Below are 19,693 nucleotides of genomic sequence, written 5' to 3'. Positions count from 1 at the left end.
CTCGGAGAGTCCCCAAACTATTTCACCCGAATTGTAGGAGGCCCGCCAAAGAAGGTAAGTTTAGGAGAGAAGGGAAGGGACGTACCTTTCGTACGGTATGTGCGGAGCGAGGAACGCAACAAAAGCCTTTAGCTTGGGACGAAAACGCTCACCGCATCGCTTGTACCGCCGTACTTCGCAAATCGACTGGAGTCTGTCGGTCGATTGTTCCGTACCATATCGCGCCACGGTGTTGCAGTTCTCAAGGTTCGAGAGCGAATCGTGAATGAAAAGTGCCGATAGGTGGAGGTTCCACTAGAAGATTGTTTTCCTTTCAGATTCGGAGGTTTGTTGAAAAGAATCAGCACAACATCTGCTTAATCGGACATCTAAAGGTTTGATGTTTGCAGTGAGGCTCTTATTGATTCCATAGGCCCGGTTCAGTAAATTCTACATGTCGCTCGTTTTCGGAAACACAAATGTCCTCCTATCATCGACTGAGGCTTCAGTAAAGAAAATTCTAATCACGAACATTTCAACTCCGAGCTCTTCCAATCAAATATGGATTATCCCCAGCGCGCAAATCGGAATGTGGGGGTTGTCAGAGGCGGGATACGGTTCTGCTCAGTCAGATAACATCTTTTCTGGCGTGTTCTGTACTGAAGCTCGGGCGGAACATCAGATCTGCGATGTCGACATCTAAAACAATAACTCAGTATCGTATGGATATTCCTTGTTCAGACCGTTTCTGGAGAATTGATTGCGACTTCCGTCTGAGGTGAGCTTCCGCGGATTGCCCCTCTTTGCGGGATAAGCATCAGCGGGCAATATCATCGTAGAGTTATCTCGAGGAATGAACCTCAGTTTCTCGGCTCTTGTACTCAAATGATTCATCCCGCCGACGAGTCAAGGACTTTGTGGAAACTCGACGGCCAGCTGGCTGACTTAGGGTTAACCTTAAAAAAAGCCATTTGTTATTGCAGCCACAATATTTTTTATACTCGGCACTCGCATTTAAGCTGTTTTTGCCCCGCTTCAACCTTTTGAGGTTTGCGAAGCGAAGGTTTACAGTATTTGTACCGCAGTGTCAATAACGTCGCGGCTAGATAAGGATTGTGCAAAGAAAGTATTCGTGGGTGACTTGAGAGAGTCCCAAGTCGAAGACGTGCGTGCCTCCTCCTGCATTGCTTGACCGACGGGTTTCCAAATGTTACCTCGTCGACAGGTCACTAGCCCCTACACATGGTCATCTGATTATCTGTAGCTCCGCAACACGTTGTCAATACTACCCTACAGAACATCCCGAAAGACCGGTGGCGGTCAACACGCCTGCTACTTAGCGATGGATATACTATATCCTATCGCTGCAACCTTCGATAGCTCTTTTTTGGCCCCTCCATGTGTGCTGTGCGGCGTAGCATTTGTGCATGGTTTTCTGAAACGCAAAGGAAGAACGGGGTTTCTCTGTGGTTGTAAAATGCTTCTTCAAATTCCCAAATTCTGGTTACTAGAGTAAGAAACGTCTTTAAGTATTCACAGAGTAGAGTTGAGCACCACAAAGGACAATTCAATAGTGAAGATGCCCGTCTACCGTGACAGTCCGGTGAAATCCTGGTCAGCATGGGACTCGGGGCCGTATTGTGGGCCGTGGGCAGCACGCAGCCCTGGACCGCGAAGAACCCCATCTTTGGTGAGCAACAGATATGCCTAGAAGCCGCCAAAAAAAACATACTCGCCGATAGCATGTAGCCTTTGTAGTTTTATTTCGTACCAATCTGATGGTGTTGGGTAACAGTGGCGATTCCCAACTATGAAAAGACCAAACTTTCGTGAGCACTGGTTTCGAACCTGGTGCTCAATTGCTCTTCATCCGGATTGCACCCAGTCCACGACAAGCCTGGTCGCTTGTAAGCTGTGGAGTACAAAATCAACTAGGAGTACCCTAGTAGCGTGGATTTGAAAGCTCGACTCTGTGATAAATGCAGATGCTGGATGTAGTATTTGACGAGGGGCCGGAATATTCTGTTCTCTCATAATCTGTCCCACCACCCTCCGTACTCAAGCACACTGCATATCCATTCCTTTTCGGAAACATTCGTCTAAGTGAGGAGACCACGTCCGAAGAATCTCTTATCAAAATACTAAGAAATCATTTGTTCGATATACGAAGTAATATCCACAAGGCCTCGTTCGGTTCATCCGATCTTTTGGTCTAGAATACCTTTCACCGGAACACCAGAAAGTGTCACGTTGACGGTCGTCTCGGCAATTTGTGTGACCGGTGTGCTCTAGTGTCAGCTAGTTTGAATAAGGCCAATTGAGAATAGGTACCTTGCCGTTGTACCTGCAGAAAGAGGTACGGAAAAACCGTTATCGATTATCTCGAATCTGAGCTGCATTCAGCGTGGCGTGAACGGAAAATGAGGACAAATCTCAACTTATGAATTGCGGCAGTTTAGAATCCGACTGAAATCCAAACGGAGTTTCAGCCAGAGGTGATTGTGTTCACTTCACTTACCGCTGTTCCCCACAGCGGCGTCCGGTCTCGTACAACGACAAAAATCCTTGATCGACTGCCGACGCTTCAAGATGGAATCACCATTGTCGCTGCTCCAAGTGCTTGGATGTGTGGCCATTGTTATCCTCGCCTTCTCCCTCAAGGATTATTACCAGAGCGATGAAACTGGCTTCTTTGCCGCTGTAGCTGTTGTTGGCCTTCGACCAGAATGGTTTACCTGGTTACAATCCACCGTCCGGTCCCTCTGGGCGACTCAAGGTTGGGCGTTTGACGGATATAACAAGGTACGCCCTTACGATAGAGCTTCGGATTGTACAATGAACTGACGATCCATAGTTCTCAAAAAACAACATTCCGTTTGTAATCCCAAGCATTGATCGTGGACCACTGGTAGTGATCCCACCTCGACAAATCAAGAAAATTTACGACCTCCCAGAAAGTGTTCTCGATGTACACAATACTCAAAATGACACGCTCCAAGTGAAATGGACCATTTGGGATGACGAAGTAGGTGTAAATAATTTCCAGATCAAGGTCATCCGAAACCAACTCACTCGCAATCTGGAGGTTCTGACACCTATGATTGCTGAGGAATTGTCCTGGGGATTTGAGCGATTCTGGGGTACCGACACAAACGAGTGGAAACCAATTCGAATTTGGGATTCTGCTTTGAAACTTATCGCTGGTGCCGCAAACGGCGCCTTCTGCGGTGCCCCTCTCTGTATGTCGAAAAGGCTGCACCTGTCGGAACGTGTACTGACTTGCATCCAGGTCGTAATGACAAATTCTTGAAGGATCTCCGCGACCACGCAATGAGCATCTTCGCCGGCGCGATCATCATCAACTCCACACCAAAGATATTAAAGCCAGTTTCTGGAACTCTGGTCGGATGGACCACTTGGTTTCTCTTTGAAAAGACATTGAAAACTTGTTTACCTTTTGTAAAGGAGAGATTGGCGGAAACTGCAAAGTTGAGAGAAAACCCAAGCTACAACTGGACGCCTCCAGTAAGTACTTCTCGTCGGCGATGAAATGTATTTCGCGGCGCTAGCTGATTGACTTTTAGAAAGATGCGCTGCAATGGATCATCGATGAGTGTTATTTGACTGGAAACCCTGCTCAACTGGATCCAAAGCGTGTCGCACATCGACTTCTTCTCGTGAATGATATCTCCCTACATTCGACATCATTTACGGTTCAGAATGTGATCCTCGATCTCTTCAGCCAAGACCCATCGCTAGGATTTGTTGAAGCTCTTAGAGAGCAGTGCGCGACGGTATTAGCGGAGGCAGGAGGCTCATGGACGCGAGACGCAGTAAGAAAATTGACTCTTGTTGACTCCACGATCCGAGAATCGATGAGACTTTCCCCCTTTGGAACTATCGGATTACCCAGAACAGTTGTTCATCCAGAGGGAATCAAACTTGAAAACACTGATATCACAGTTCCACCAGGTACAGTGTTGGCAGTGCCAATGGAGCCTGTGCATTACGATGAAGACATCTACCCCGATGCTCGTAAATTCAACGCGTTCCGATTTGCTCAGCCAGGTGCGGTAAGAAATATTTTCGACTCCTTTACCTCGAAGGAAGATATGGAGGCAGCAAGGATTTCCGAAGCCAACGGCGATCCTAAGAAAGTCAAGTCTTCTGTAACACTCGACGATGCTTTCCTGGGGTTCGGTTTCGGAAAGTACGCGTGTCCCGGTCGATTCTTTGCTCTGAACGAGATGAAAATCTTCATGGCACACATGTTGCTGAACTATGATATCGAGTACCTCAAAGTCCGACCGCAACATATGAACATCATTTCCTTGAAGCTGCCACTGAACAAGGGCACGATTCGTGTACGTCGGCGGGTTGGCACTGTTGGGAATTGAAAATGGATGAAATTGGGTGATTGGTGGGTTTTGATTTGTCCTTTAGAATTAGATATCCATGTTGCGTGAAACCTGATGCTAGGAGGCTTGTAATTCTGGAGATGTAGAAATGTGGGTGTTGTCACATTAGAGTTGTTGGTTATGCTGTTGGTGTTTTGAAAACCGACCATTTTTGGACGTCGAGCCGAGGTTGATGAGTCAGCGGCTCGTTTAACTGGACGATAAACAGTCTACGAGAAGCGCCGTCTGTTTGGTCTATCTGCACATCTTTGAACCAGAACTCGTAAATAAACCATCAAATAATACTTCAGACATCTTCGCATCTCAACATGCTTCAGTCACTAGCGCAAATGCCAACACGTGATTATCACTTAGGAATCCTACTATCACACCCTTGCCGCCATAACTGGAGTCCATGCATATACCCGATCATCCCCCGTCACCTATCCCGAAGGAGGCAGATCAAAGAGGAGGGTAGGACAAGGGGGAAGTCTTCACCCTTGTTAACCCCATGTAACCTTCATATGTGACCATCTTTGCCATTGGAGTCCAGCCATTTTGCAGATGGATTCACTCAACGCACCTGCAAGGAGTTTAGAATCAGATAACCAAAGTCGAGCCGGCAAATCTCATCCCCGTCAGTTTTGGCGCGGGCGCGCTGTTTGAGATGCTCATGAGAAAGTACAGACGCACCTTCCTCTCATCTTTCGAAATGGTCGGTACTTGGACTCGTACGCAGATGTAGCACAACACGTCAAGGTACTCGAGTACTTTGTGCCAACCAACCTACTTCGTACCTTCACCTTTGGTAACCGGAGTCACAGTCACAACGCGTTTTCGCCTGAAGAGACCCGCTGGTCGAGGCTTCGTCGTTTGTCCTACTCACCACTTCGTTTTCGAGCACATCTCGAAGTTCCTCCCTTTCGTTCTCCTCGACGCATCTGAACGCCAAAGATGGCTGACCAGACCGAGAAGACGGTTCCAGGTGCCACAGCAGTAGAAGATGGACAGGATCAGGAAACAACACCATCGACGGAATCAAAAGCACCACCACCAGCAGCACCCAAAACCTTTCGATTTTGGGGAACATTTGTCGCTCTCTGTTTACTTGCCTTCATTTCTGCCCTCGATGTCGCCATTATTACCACTGCCCTGCCCACTATTACAGCCGAGATCGGGGGGTCCAAACAATACATCTGGATAGCCAATTCCTTCGTCCTGGCGTCTTCCGTTCCTCAACCACTTTTCGGCCAACTCGCAAATCTATTTGGGCGAAGAAAACCCATCATCGTCTCAGTGGCATTTTTCTTGATTGGCAGTGGGATCGGGGGAGGCGCCATCAACCCCGCCATGCTTATAGCAGGCAGATCGATTCAGGGTGTGGGTGCGGGTGGGATATATGTGCTCCTGGATATTGTCTGCTGCGATTTGGTGCCATTGAGAGAACGTGGGAAATATTTGGGCTTGATGTTCTCCTGGTCGGGCGTTGCCGCCGCACTGGGGCCTGTTCTTGGTGGCGCATTGGCACAATCCAATTGGCGCTGGATTTTTTACTTGAACATTCGTATGTAATCCATGGACCAAACTCCGGATGCTTGTACTAATCGTGTTACTAGCAATTTGTGGGTTGGCACTGGTTGCTATCTTGTTCTTCATGAGAGTGAAGGACGGCGCGAGTACTCGCGACGCACACCAGAACAATCTCATGACGAAATTAAAAAAATTGGACGTTCTCGGAAACCTTATATTCATTCCCAGCATGATTGCCATCTTACTAGGTTTGATTATGGGTGGTGTGGAACATCCGTGGTCTTCATGGAAAATTATCCTTCCTCTTGTATTGGGTGGTGTGGGATGGATTGTGTTCCACATTCAGCAAGCGTTTACTGAAAACCCGAGGTACGTGATATAGTTGAATTCCAATTTGCCTCAAAAAATAGTCCTAACTTTGCGAATAGTGTACCTGCTCGATTATTCTCTAATCGCACCTCAGCGGTAGCCTACGCCCTGACATTCCTCTCCTCGGTTCTCGTTCAAGCAGCCTCATACTTCCTCCCAGTCTACTTTCAAGCAGTCAAAAGTACCACAGTATTCACATCCGGGGTATACTTTCTTCCTTTTGCAATGGGTACACTTGTATTCGCTACTGTCGCGGGTATTGTTCTCGCCAAAACAGGCTCATACCGTCCACTTCATGCCAGTGCTTTCACACTATCTGCCATCGGTTTTGGACTTTTCACTTTACTAAATGGCAGTACACCAAAAGTCGCCTGGGTTTTCTATCAACTAATCAATAGCGCTGGATCCGGTCTCATCCTTTCCGTTCTACTCCCTGCCATCATGGCCGGCTTACCAGAATCCGACGTCGCATCATCATCTGCCGCCTACAGTTTCATTCGTACATTCGGATATATCTGGGGAGTCACGATTCCTTCACTGATCTTCACCAACACTTTCAACAAGAATCTCCACCTCATACCCTCAACCACTCTCCAAGACATGCTGAAGGACGGCCAAGCATATTCATTCGCAAGCGAGGCACACCATCTCCGAAACTCCGTCGACCCAATAGTTTGGAGCCAAGTCGTCGACGTCTACTCCAAAAGCTTGAAAGTTATCTGGTGGCTAGGCTTAGGAATCAGCATATTTGGCTTCTTCCTCGTTGGCATCGAGAAGGGTCTACCATTAAGAAATACGCTAGAGACAGATTATGGTATTCAGGACGAGAAAAAGACATCAGATGCTGAGAGCGGCGAGGGTGTGGTCGAAAATAGACCGGCTACATAGTTTTTATATCGTGTGTCTTGTAGAGATCCGGCGTGCCGTCGAAAAGATATTGACTGCTGTGGATCACGATTAAAATAATGGCATTATATGGCTTTTGAAATGGTTATATAGAATAATCAAAGAAGTAATTTTTTCAATGTCGTTCGTTGACGTGGTCTATATGAAATTTTCTGCTCAGGTCTGTCTGATAACATTGCTATGATAAGTCAAACGATGACATAAATATGTTTTGAGTACTGTTGGCGGCTGACGTGCTTGATTACAGCTCAACAATAGCGGTAGAAACCTTTTCAGCTACATGTATAGGATAGAGGTTGACGTCACATGTAAGAGACTGTATAATATGTTTCTGGCTTTGTTTATGGTTCTCGTATGTTATTCCCGATGCTTTAGAATGGGATATGCGTTTGTGGCGCGTGCGTTGGCAGGGATAGATGGGGAGACGGGACTTGAAATTTTGAGATGTAAGATGTAAGACGTATTTTCGGATGTCTAGGCTGGAAAGAAAAGGAGTTTCGTGGAATCAGTCTGGGTGTGAGATTATCGCGAAGGGATCAGAAAGGGTGGGGATTGGGTCCTAAGTGGGAGAAGGTTTCAAGGCTTCGAAGATATGTAATGTACGGAGTGTTTACTGAGACGTCCGTTTTCAGTGGATTCCACGGAATATCAACCACGACCAAGAAGGTAACGCTTGATATCATACATTTCGAGAATCTATCTACATCAACAAACGAAAACGCCGAGAACCACCATGAATGCACGCTCATCTCATCTACTAATCTACCCGCTGTGGGAGCTGGTGATCTATATACCTCGGATCAGCCCGTATACACACGCCCCTTGATCACTTCATCTATCTCCCGCAAACCCTTTCATCAATCCAATTCTACCTAAGCTCTGAAACTCCACCATCTCATTTACACATCCCATTTAATCAATACACTCACAATCCTCCTTCTCAAATCCAATCCGCCAGCCCTTCTCCAAACTCGGACACCTCCACGCGATTTCCGGGCGACTGCACTGCAAGAGTATCCCCCAGAGCCTCTCTACCGTAAACCCCAACCATGGTCGTTCCAACGTATCACCAATCCCATATATCCCTGGCAGACTCGCTGTGTCCTGTCTAGTTTCCACAGTCCCATTAGCAGTAAGCACGACATCGGCTTTGCCGCCGTGGGCCCAGCGTCCGATAAGTGGTTCATAGGGTAGAGGAGATGGGAGTTTGCGTTTTTCATGCGCCCAGGAGTTTTCGATATCTGGTTTGACGAGGGCGTCGTAGAGGAGTTGGTACACGTCACGTTGGATGCCGCGGATTCGGGCAGCAGAGGCGACGAACTTGTTGCCGCGGGTGAGGAGGACGGAATCGCATTTCTCGGTTCCAGGGCGGGCGGCTCCCCACATAGAGGGGATGAGACGGAATGAGTCTTCCCAGCCTGTTTCGTCGGTGCAGGAGCCGCAGTGGCAGACGGTTGAGGGCCCGAGGTTTAGAAAGGCGGTTTTCTCGGCGGCGTCGGCGATGGGGAAGGTGCCGGGGATGAAGAGTTCTTTCATGCGTTGGATGGGGAGGCGGGGGTCGATGGGAGTGGGTTCGGTGGTTAGGAAGAGGGTTTGTTGGGAGAAGGTTTCCCAGGAAAGGAGGATGTGGTGGAGGAATGAGGCTGTTGGGCCGCCTGAGTTGGCCAGGGTTTGGAGGGATACTGTACCTGCGAATTTGTCGCCTCGGATGTCATCTGCTTTCTTGAGGTTTGGATCTTTGGTGTAGACGATGACATTTGGTCCGAAGCCTGCGATGTGAGGGATGGAAGTGTATGCGCTGATTAGATTCTGAACGGATTCAAGAGAATCACCTGCGGCGTGAGCGATGACGATTTCCATTGAGCGGACTTTGGGTGGACTGTATTGGAGGTCAAGATTAGCTTTTCTTGGACCAAGCCAGGTCTTCGCATCACGGTCGAAAGATGCAGTATCGATCCAAAACATGACATTGCAGCTCATAAGAACAGCAAACATGACTGTAGTCCCAAAAAGTATAGCCGGGAACTGCCAAGGTTCGGGAGTGACAGGCAAGGGTTTTCGTCGTATCATTCTAGTGAGGAAATTGAAGAATCTTGGAGGATAGTATCCGATGTGACTGGGACCCACGCTTGCAATATAGATGAGGACGAACGAAAGAGTCTGGAACCAATCGACCAGACTGTGTTCGTACCCGAGCGCTCCAAAAATGGTGATCCAGAAGGTCGTATGTAAAGTAGCTCTTACAGCAGTTTTGCCTTCGGGGCTAGGATCTTCCAGAGCACCACAGGCTCTTTCCTTGGAAGAATAAGGATATGCTGAAATAAGGGAATGATTGAAAAGAAGTTGAAGAACCACCCCAGGAGCCATATTCCAGATCCATCTGAATATCGACCATGATCCGAGAGCATGGTTAGCAGCAACCAAGTTTTCATAGAAGACTGCTGCTCTCCATGTAATTATTACTAGAGGAATACCGGCTATTAAGTAGAGATAAAGTGGCGAATCCCAGCTTGGTGATCTCTTCTCCAAACTTGGTCCAATCCGCATAACAGATTTTGCGAGAGTGTAAAATAGGCATGATATAATAGCATGTGACAGCCCATCAACGTCAAGTCGATAATCTGTGTATACCGCAAGGGCGAGACACGCCGGTACCAAGAAGATGATCCAAATTGACCACCACTCGAGAACGACGTTTTCTCTCCTCGAAATCCTGAAGATATGGAGAATCCGAAAAATTATGCTGTCGCTGACGAATGTTAAAACCTGGTATAGTCAGCATCTTCAACAATATATAGAATTTCGAATCCAATGTGTTCGAGTTACTCACCGGCAACATCGCCAAAATAGACAAGTTATTATACAACTTCAACGCCTCCACCGAAAAAAGCATTGCCACGGCCGTAAAGCATGCAGATATTAACACACGCGTCCCAATTATTACGCGCTCACCCAGCGAGTAACTCTCATCGGATCTCCGTTTTGGATCCCTCCAATTTATGATGGTAATGGCCAATACAGCCACAACCACAGTAATATATGCCGAAATCTGAAGTAATAACAAGAAATAAAGTGCTGCATCACGTTAATTCAGTAGGCTTCTCACATAACCATTTGGTCTTCTTGAGCGGCCACTTACGATAAGCTACACATTGTCAGTCAAAACCCTCACAACAGGACAAATTGCACTTACGAAAACTCCCTCTAAACAACCCCCTCGCCGTCACCGTCGCCAACGTAGCAAGTACAATCCACGCCCTCCCCTTAACACTCTTCTTCCTCCTCCGCCTCAGACTCCGTCCCTGGTCATCCCTCCCCACCGTCTCAAACTCCAACTCATCATCCTCATCTTCGCTCTCATCGAACCCTTCCATCTGTCTCTCAACTTCTGGAATCAGTCCTTCCTCTTCATACGGCTTCACCTCCTCAACATCTTGCATGGGCGTCGCCATGGTGAAGGAAAAGGGGGTCAGACACGTGGCGTCACGCCTGAGGCAACATCTCCGGATACAATGGTTTGTTTGAACGATACAACAGGAATGTCTTGATTGAGCGATTATAGCAATGCGATAGTAATGTGACGATACGTGACTTCCAAGAGAAAAATGTACAATGATTCTTTGTCGGGACGACGGCAGCACGGGGAAATCTACCGCGCCGCGCAATCCCGGTCAAAGGTTAAAATAGAGTTCGCGTTTCAGGTTTTGGCCGCTTTTGATTGGCTGAGTGATTTCTATAGGGCAAACATCAGCTGCATATTATAGTCAGAGGTAGCGTTTGTAGAATGAAGAGTTGTCTTAATATTCTGATATCAATCATGTAATCTACATTTGTTATGAAGATTCGAAAGATATGATTCATTCGCCTCCGTGAAATGACTGAGGGATGAGGGAGTGACAACCTCCCAAGTCATCTTCGACTCTAGCGTCTCACGGCCTCGTTATCATACGTATGCCACGCAAGCTTCTACGCCATACCACATTAGTGTCGTCAAGGAAGTAGAAGACGACCTTTACACAATCGCAATGTTATTTGACTTCATAAAAACCAAACATACCACAGGGAGTTTTCTCGAAGTTTCGGTACTCGGGACTTTTTTCAACAATGACTAGCTGAGGATATCCTTCTTTTTTTTAATAAGTTCATTCTTGAGGTACTTTACTGGGGTTTGCTCAAGGGTAAACAAAATACATTAGTATTTGAAGCTAGGGGAGCAGGTGTCCTGCTGTGATCCCGCTTCACACCCATATTATTTGCAGGAATAACCAATCGAACAGTTGAGTAAAACTTTCAATTGCAGCAAAAAGCACCGATGCTAGATTACCCTACCATGTCGCCATGCAGACATACCACAGAAACTCCTTGTAGATGCAAGTACTATACAAGAGGCCGTTTCCATCCATTTGCAAACAAGATCTCCTTGATCAACTCCAAAATATGCACCATCCTCCATTTTTATTTCCCCTTTGCCCGTTGAGCCTCCTATTAAAGATCCACCATTGGAAACGCCAATAAAGCTCCGACTTAGAGACTCAAACACAGGTCCATTCAGCAAAAACACACCATCTCGCACTTCTATCAGCGAGGACCAAGCCTCTCCATACACCTCGCTCCCCGACTTTAATAATTGTTTCCCAGGTCCCTCCATCCCCCTTCTCTATTGCCTGACTTGTACTTTGCACCTTCTCATCCTTTCTCATCAGCCGCAACACTTTACCACCTGGCGCCTGGATCGCCAATTTCGCTGGTTTCTTGCTACCGTATGTGCTTGGATTCGACCCAGAGCCAGAAGCAGAAGAGTTGGTAATCGACATGGCAGAAGTTGGTCGAATAAACGGTATTGGCGAGGCTCCACCAGGATTTGGAGATACAATCGCTGTTGATGAGGGATGTTGGCGAACCGCAAAGACGAAAGTATTGTTGAGAGCAAGTCGTTGACACTGCGGCTGCGCGACATACAGATCATGCCGCTGGGCATGAGGTGTGGGATGCCGCGTCAAGAATTCGTATGTTGGATTCTCTCCCGTGTGTACAATAGGCAACGCAAATGCCAAAGGATGAGGAATATCCTTGATCGAATGCATGAGTCCTCGTTTTCCAGCGTAGATCTTCAATATTCCTTGACCTTCATCGCCAGGCAGGAGTGCTTTCACCGTATACCGTTTCTCACCGCCAACCCACTCAGCCTGTGCAAGAGCTCGTTTCTTGATTGTATCTCCACTTTCAAAAAAGTCACCATCCATGTCCCGTTCGAATGCGCGCGCTTCTACTTCGGCTACACATTCTATATCAGCTGGAACCGTGAATTTGACGTGGACAAGCTCAAGGTCCTCAACCCTAACCATACTGGTATCGTATTCTACCATCTGTAGATTGTTTCTAAAATACGGTGGACAAGCACATGGAAGAGCTAGCAATACTTCATGAGCCATGGGGGGGCAGAGATGCTGTTGTTGATGAAATTCCGGAACGTGAGTCCAGCAAATTTCACTGGGCCTTGCCAGAAACCACCAACTTTCCGCGTGTTGTCCGCTGGTACTAGAATAGAGGAGTCGACGAGGATTTGAGGGTGCCGCAAGAGAGCAGTCTATGATTCTCCACTCCCCATCTATAATGACTGCATTCCAGAAATGATTTGCTCGTGGCATGATGGCTAGTTCGGGTACCTCTCCTGGCACTTTGAGATATCCTCGAACGACCTCACATTGGATTCCGACCGCTGCGCACATTTCCAGGACAAGAACTGCGACCTCCTCGGCGCCACCACGCTTGTTTTGAATGACTTTTCTGGACTCGACAGCACTCTCAAATTCATCCTCCCAGGTGATCTTTTCGCTGACCCACGTAAAGATGGCCCTCAGTCGCTGCACATCACTACGATATGGTCGACACACAAATCCAGTAGCTAAGCTGACCGGGTTCGTCATAGGTGGTAGACTGTTAATGAATCGAGCGTTCTTGTCTACGAGTGACATATTAACGGCTTGGAAGTCGGTGGGTTCAGCAACCGGGTTGCCGTCAGCCCCTTCATCCCCATCGCAGCCCTCAAAAAGTTCTTCCACAGGACTAATAGCAGGGTAATCCATCATCTGACAGCGCTCCTTCCTCTCTATTCTTTCAATGCGACTCAGTGAGTTTGAACGATTAACATCCCGCCGTACTTGCACCCAGTCAACACCAGCACCGCCGCCAAGCCCCATATCATTCGCCGCGCTAACACTGCTTGGAGTGTCACGATGGCCCCCGCTGATAGAAGATATTCCGTTTGGCATTCTTTTACCGTTTGATGTTCCAGGTCTCGATGTATCACCGACAGCTATGCTACTCCGAGCACTCGCTGCACCAGTCTTCGCAGATTCGATCATCTTCTTAAAAAAGCCACTTTTCTTTGGCTTGGGAGCTACCAGCCCTCCGAGCCCGCTTCCTGATTCTATTGTCGAGCCTTGCCAACCAGCTTGAGACTGCGGCCTTGCCGGGCCAGAAGCGTGACTGCTGTGGTACGAGACACCTGTAAACGGTGACTCAGGTCGGTCGCCGAAACCCATCTGGCTCCCATTGCCAGTCCCAAAATCTTCCCTCCTTGAACCAAAGGCGCTTCGTGATCGACCGTGAAGAGCTTCCTTCTTCCGTGCATAACTTCCTGCACTTGTGGACGAGAATCCGCTTGCTGAAGCTCCGCTCATAAGACTTCTGTCTGTTGACTGAGTGTTTGAACTACTGGTCGTGAAACGAGTAGCTGATGAGGAATCCGTGGAGTTTGTTTTTGTAGTAAATGTCCTACCTAACATTGAACGGCCTACCTCATACGCCGATTTTCTGTGTCGCAACTTCGGTTCATTTTCTCTATCACCTACTGCTGAACCTGGTCTTTCATAACCTTTGGATTTGGAAGGTACTGGGGGTGGCGGGTCGTCATCATCCGGTAATCTGGGGCTACTAGTGTGCATCTTATTCAACCGGTCCTCCATCCTACGAACATAATTGCTCAATTGAGGGGGGGCTTGATCGTCCTTGTAGCTTGACTGTCGGGTAGGTATGTCTGGTCCCCTCTCCTGATCCATATAGTCATTACGTCCGCCAATTCCCATTGCCGTATTTGGGCGGGCTGCCTTCGTTTTCTTGGCTTGGATATACGTTTGATCGAAGGCCTCCGGAGACCAAGGATCTAGGGGCTGTTCAGGCGATTGAGTTTGTCGCGACGATACACCCATATCATACAAAGAGGACATAACATCGTCCATGGCTGAGCGAAGAGGGGAAGGCGTCATGCCTGTGCCTCCTGGAGACGGTGGAATTGGGGAAGCGCTCCTAGGAGTGTGGTGTCCCGCGATATGTTGGCTGTGAGAATGCGTATGAGAGGAGACGTTGGTTCGATGTGGGGGTGGTGCCGGAGGAGGTGATGATCCGACGTCAAACTCTGGAGGTGAGGGTGGTCGAGAATACGCCTTATATTGGAAGGATGGTGCTGGAGATGGCGCACGAGATCCATAACTATTATGATTCCAGGGCGGCGCAGGAGAAGGGGCCCTAGACCCATATCCATTGTGGTGAGGTGTCGGTATTGGTGACGCTGCTCTGGATATATGCCCATTGTGATGAGGTGGTGGAGCTGGAGAGGGAGCCCTTGAGTCGTAGCTTATATGTTGCACTGGGGGCGCTGGAGACGGTGCTCGAGATCCCCCGTACCGCGAGTTGTAGCTGTTATTCTGCGATGGTGGTGCTGGAGAAACAGCTCTGGGCCCGTATCCGCGAACTTGAGTTGGCCCCCCTCTTCCTGACGAGGCATGAGGATTTGGCGACGGACCGCGCGATACTGATATGCTCTCTTGCTTTCGCAATTCTGCTCTTTTGGCCAATGCAGGATCCGGTGCTGCATAGGCTTGAAACGGTTTTCGAAATGCTTTGCTTTTTGTTTTTGTGGTGGCGGGTTAAATGGATTAGGACTCGGCGATCGGTTTGGCATTGGGCTCGAGGTTCTTGTTGTAGGTCGGAAACTTTCATCTAGTACTTCGACAAAATTCGAAGGAAATAATCCCATCATGCGCTTGTCGCGTCTTAACCGTCCCATCCACCATGATCCATCTCCTGCGTTCAAACATTCTATAAGATCTCCCTCAATGAATCCCAAATCGCGTTTTGACTGCAAACCCGTTAGCAACACGGCAAGGCCAGCACACTGTACATATTTACCTCTCCTCCAAAAGAATATATGGCACGACACCAGCATGGAAAACGTTGTGGTACCGCCATGATGATACTAGAAAAAGCTCCAAAGCATAATGCGAAATTGTGAAGCCAAAATGCAGAGATAACACAGCGAATATCGACAGGCAATTGATGATGTCGCGATGCTCCCTTGTCAACCGGGAATCAAAATACGACAAGCTGGTTGCTATGTGGCAACGAGCTTCCAGGTTAGCGGCAACGTTTGCTCCCCGAATTTCTGAGAACCAAACGACATCGAAAGGCGCATATGCATGACGAGACCACCACCGCGACCTTCCAAAAAATATATGCTACCGTCATTGAATAGCTTTTTATCACGAATTTGTCCAGCTCTTTTCTCCGTCAAATTAATCGGCCTTTTACATTATTCCTGCACTGCAGCGCATTGGTATAGTGGTTTCAGCTCCTTTATTTACTTCTCGGCAGCACAGTCCCTGCGGCGAGCCGTGCCACGCCCACGATCTCATCTTGTGTTGATGGAGGGCAACGGATGTTCCGAGTAGTAAAAGACCCAGCTTCGCACTTTATGCTTCCCAGTCTCCTGGAAATTGTACCTTCTTTGCTGTCTTGCTGTTTTTGCTCTTCCTCGTATATCTAAAGAGTAGCAAACATGTCATCAGAAGGCGCGGCAGGTCAATACCAGGTTCTTGAGGAGCTGGGAAGTGGCAGTTTTGGAGTCGTCTATAAGGCAATTGAACGGAGTACAGGAGAGATTGTTGCAATTAAACATGTTTGTCCTCCTTCTTCCTCAATTCAATGACAGTAAACTAATACTCACTAGATTGATTTGGAATCCAGCGAGGATGACATTCAAGAAATCCAACAAGAGATATCGGTTCTCAGCACTTGTGCCAGTCCATATGTCACCCAGTACAAAGCCAGTTTCCTCCGAGGACACAAGTTATGGATCGTTATGGAATACTTAGGAGGAGGGTCTTGCTTGGACTTGGTAAGAACGGCAAATTCGAATAAAGGTGGCTGAAGCTAATAGTTCTTAGCTCAAGCCTGGGTGTTTTAACGAAGCGCATATCGCCATTATATGTAGGGAGCTTCTCCTTGGACTCGAATATCTCCACCAGGAAGGAAAGATACACAGAGATATCAAGGCTGCCAATGTTCTACTCTCGACCACCGGAAAAGTTAAGCTGGCAGATTTCGGAGTAGCTGCGCAGCTTACAAACATCAAATCACAACGGAACACTTTCGTAGGAACTCCTTTCTGGATGGCGCCAGAGGTTATTCAGCAGGCTGGCTACGACTTCAAAGCAGATATATGGTCGCTTGGGATCACGGCTATGGAGATGATCAATGGGGAGCCACCAAATGCTTCTGTCCATCCTATGAAAGTCCTATTCCTGATACCAAAGGCGCCAGCTCCCAAACTCGAGGGTAGCCAGTATAGCAAAGATTTCAAGGACTTTGTGTCGCAGTGCTTGGTAAAGGACTGTGACAGAAGGCCAAGTGCGAAGGACTTGTTAAGGCACAGATTTATTCGATCTGCCGGAAAAGTTGAGGCTCTCCAAGAGTTGGTGGAAAGAAAGCAGGAATGGGATGGTGTTAGAACAAGACCTTCACATCCCAAGTTTTACGAGGAGACTTTGTTTGTCTTACCTGTTATTCAATCATGTCATATGCTAATTGACTTTGCAGGAATAATATGATGCCCAAGAGCGACTCGGATGAGTGGGTCTTCGACACCGTAAAGGCGTCTACGATCGCGAGCAGGAAGAACACAACTAAGAGAAGAAAGCTCTCTGTTATCCACGCCAACGGTCAAGGATTAAATTCCGGAGCCGAAGAAGCTTTCAAGAGACTTGATCTAAAGGACGCACCTTTGGAATACTCGTCCCCTCCACCTATGTCAGGCACCGTAAAAAGACACACGATACGAAAGCAACCATCAATCATGAAGCTTGCAACACCCACTAAGACACGACAAGTCAGCTCTTCTCAAAAGAAGCCACTCCAACCAGATATGAGTTTTGGCAATTCCGGATCGACCGTTCGCTTATTCCGTCGTGTCTCTGATAATTCTACAACAGCGCAAGTCAGCTCTGATGTTTCAGCTCCAGGTTCGACGCGAGATGAAAACAGACCCCCTATGACAGAAACCGTGACCAAGGACGCTCTCTACGGTCGAAGAATCTTTAACAAGATGGTGGATCCTTCTTTCCAGGAGATTCATGCGCAAACTGGGAACCAAGCTAAGAGAGAAGCGCTTTCTCGCTTAGCTGATGCCTGGAGTGCATTGAATGAAGTTGATCCAGAAGGCGAATTTCAATTCGTCAAAGCCCTAATGGAAAAAGTCCAATCTGATCCCAAACTATCCGTAATCCTCTCACCTACCAAGGCTTCAAGCCGCGATGGTACACCCCAAGCCTCGCCCCAAAAGCCCGGTTCCAAACTCGTCTTGGCTCAAAACAACCCCCATCTCAAGAGCCACCGACGACGCCAAACAAGTCTCATGCCCGAAGCCGAGAAGATCTCAAATCTCCCAGGCCAAACCATTCCTGGCATGGAGCACACCAAACAACTCACAGATGTGCTCTACGGCCGTTGGGCAGGTGGACTCCGAACCCGTTGGCCTGCTGTATAAGAAATCCTCCCTCAATTAGCATACTTTGGCGTCTTAGTTCTTGTATTGCATTACCCATTGCGAGGGGGGATCTTTTGTATACTATTCCCCGTTTTAACCACTTAGCGATTGCATGCATAAGATTGTACACGAAAAACTGACGCAGTACGTTCAGTTCTTATGGAGGTGTATAAAATTTAAAACTTCGGTTTTGAAGTTGTAACACTGACTTGAATTTGGAAACAAAATATTCATGATTCATGATAATGTCTTTATATATCTTTAGGAGTTTTTTTTGATTTGGGTGATTTAGCTTTGGAGATTTTGGAGGGCGAGGGTACGATTGGAGGATAGTTGGGTGGTGAGGGGGGATATTTGGAATGATCTGAAGGAGATTTGTATTCTATGTATGAATTCTTTGGCTTGATAGGGATTTTGAATGTATACTGTTAATTGGCTTTTATAATCTAGGATATCATCAAATATGTGCGTGAGATACTATTTGCTATGAGGTTAAAGAGGTTCAAGTGATTTGCGATGAAATACACCATAATGTCACAACATAACCAGATAGATGATTTTCCTTTTGAACGCCACATTTATCATGCACCTCGAAGTAAGGTACTTGGGGTAGATATTTGAGTTTTTGATATTTGAAAGTACCGACCTTTTTGATCTAAATATCTCTGCAAATGGGGATTTTCTTTCCACCGAGATGATATTCTCGAACTCATCCTATTTTCAAGTGTCAGTTATTATACCCATCAAGTAATATACCACTCACCTCCAACCTCAACCACAAAGCTCAACATCCTACACCAGAACAATATCAATCAAATCCTTCCCTTCATCCCAAGCCTCACCATCCATAATCCCATGCACATATGCATCACCAACCATCTCAAACTGATTTTCGTTTCCCGTAGGTCGAAGAATAAAAGGTACTCTGCCGCCTTCAAGTAGTGCAATTCTATCACCTGGAACCGAGTTCATTGGCGCTAGACCCAGCCATCCTTCATCACTGATGAATAATTTACGCAGCGTGATTGCATATAGCATAGACAACTTCCAGTCTCTTCGGTTCGCGCCTGAAACTTGCACTTCTGGATTGTCTTCTGGGAGGCCCTCATTGTGACACTCCACAAGATTTGGAAAATATAGAGCCCAAAAGTCTTCATACCAGAATCTATGAACAGAATCATCAGAAGTGCGACCCGTCTGTCTAACCATGAGCGAAGCACATAGTGTTTGCCAAAAAGCATCCCAATACGTCCTCGAACACTCCGCGGGGTACTCTTGACTCATTAAACCTGATGTACATAGGCCTTGATGCCAAGAAGCCAGAGAGTCTACCCAATGCCAGTTTTCAGTCGCTTCATTCGGGAGCAAGCTAAGTTGAGAAAATGTGCCAAAGACTTTCCCGCGAAGCTGGAGCTCACCGGGTGATAGAAGCACAATGGAAGCGGTACTAGCCGAGGTCGACGAGTAAAATACTAGGTTATTGCAACGTGCCATAAGAGCGGCAGTTTGGTCTGATCCATAATGAACGTTCCATTGAGGTACCCAGGAAGGAAGATCAGTTGCTATTACGGATGCCACAGCACCGTTAGCAGGTGAAATCTGGCTGAAGACAGCCAACCTTCGTGACCGTTGTATGAACGACACAGTAACCTCCTCATACACTTTCTCGAATGGCTTTTCGTAATCCGGG

The 19,693-nt window shown here is 47.5% G+C and overlaps 6 protein-coding genes across 6 annotated transcripts; 3 read left to right on the top strand and 3 right to left on the bottom strand.

The window, feature by feature from the left end:
* Positions 1-2,568: 2,568 nt before the first annotated feature.
* On the top strand, positions 2,569-4,376 carry GLAREA_06800 (Cytochrome P450; the record flags this gene model as incomplete). Its single annotated transcript, XM_008080748.1, has 4 exons — positions 2,569-2,781; positions 2,834-3,218; positions 3,269-3,504; positions 3,564-4,376. The coding sequence occupies 4 exons, from the start codon at positions 2,569-2,571 to the stop codon at positions 4,374-4,376; spliced, it is 1,647 nt and encodes a 548-aa protein (XP_008078939.1).
* Positions 4,377-5,330: 954 nt separating this feature from the next.
* Positions 5,331-7,163, top strand: GLAREA_06799 (MFS general substrate transporter; the record flags this gene model as incomplete). Its single annotated transcript, XM_008080747.1, has 3 exons — positions 5,331-5,940; positions 5,993-6,275; positions 6,335-7,163. The coding sequence occupies 3 exons, from the start codon at positions 5,331-5,333 to the stop codon at positions 7,161-7,163; spliced, it is 1,722 nt and encodes a 573-aa protein (XP_008078938.1).
* Positions 7,164-8,093: 930 nt separating this feature from the next.
* GLAREA_06798 (uncharacterized protein) lies at positions 8,094-10,633 on the bottom strand (the record flags this gene model as incomplete). Its single annotated transcript, XM_008080746.1, has 4 exons — positions 8,094-9,947; positions 10,012-10,256; positions 10,321-10,326; positions 10,375-10,633. 4 exons carry the CDS (start codon positions 10,631-10,633, stop codon positions 8,094-8,096), a joined length of 2,364 nt encoding a protein of 787 aa, XP_008078937.1.
* A 1,080-nt stretch (positions 10,634-11,713) lies between these two features.
* Positions 11,714-15,431, bottom strand: GLAREA_06797 (SH3-domain-containing protein; the record flags this gene model as incomplete). The annotated part of the gene is made up of 3 exons (XM_008080745.1): positions 11,714-15,060; positions 15,126-15,321; positions 15,372-15,431. The coding sequence occupies 3 exons, from the start codon at positions 15,429-15,431 to the stop codon at positions 11,714-11,716; spliced, it is 3,603 nt and encodes a 1,200-aa protein (XP_008078936.1).
* A 586-nt stretch (positions 15,432-16,017) lies between these two features.
* Positions 16,018-18,003, top strand: GLAREA_06796 (Protein kinase-like (PK-like); the record flags this gene model as incomplete). The annotated part of the gene is made up of 4 exons (XM_008080744.1): positions 16,018-16,137; positions 16,189-16,356; positions 16,406-17,007; positions 17,058-18,003. The coding sequence occupies 4 exons, from the start codon at positions 16,018-16,020 to the stop codon at positions 18,001-18,003; spliced, it is 1,836 nt and encodes a 611-aa protein (XP_008078935.1).
* Positions 18,004-18,795: 792 nt separating this feature from the next.
* On the bottom strand, positions 18,796-19,212 carry GLAREA_06795 (uncharacterized protein; the record flags this gene model as incomplete). Its single annotated transcript, XM_008080743.1, has 1 exon — positions 18,796-19,212. One exon carries the CDS (start codon positions 19,210-19,212, stop codon positions 18,796-18,798), a length of 417 nt encoding a protein of 138 aa, XP_008078934.1.
* Between the last annotated feature and the right edge of the window lie 481 nt (positions 19,213-19,693).

Source organism: Glarea lozoyensis (assembly GCF_000409485.1).
Source record: "Glarea lozoyensis ATCC 20868 chromosome Unknown GLAREA14, whole genome shotgun sequence".
Taxonomy (NCBI): domain Eukaryota; kingdom Fungi; phylum Ascomycota; class Leotiomycetes; order Helotiales; family Helotiaceae; genus Glarea; species Glarea lozoyensis.
The sequence above is the reverse complement of the archived record's forward strand: the minus strand, read 5'-3'. Positions and strand labels throughout refer to the sequence as shown.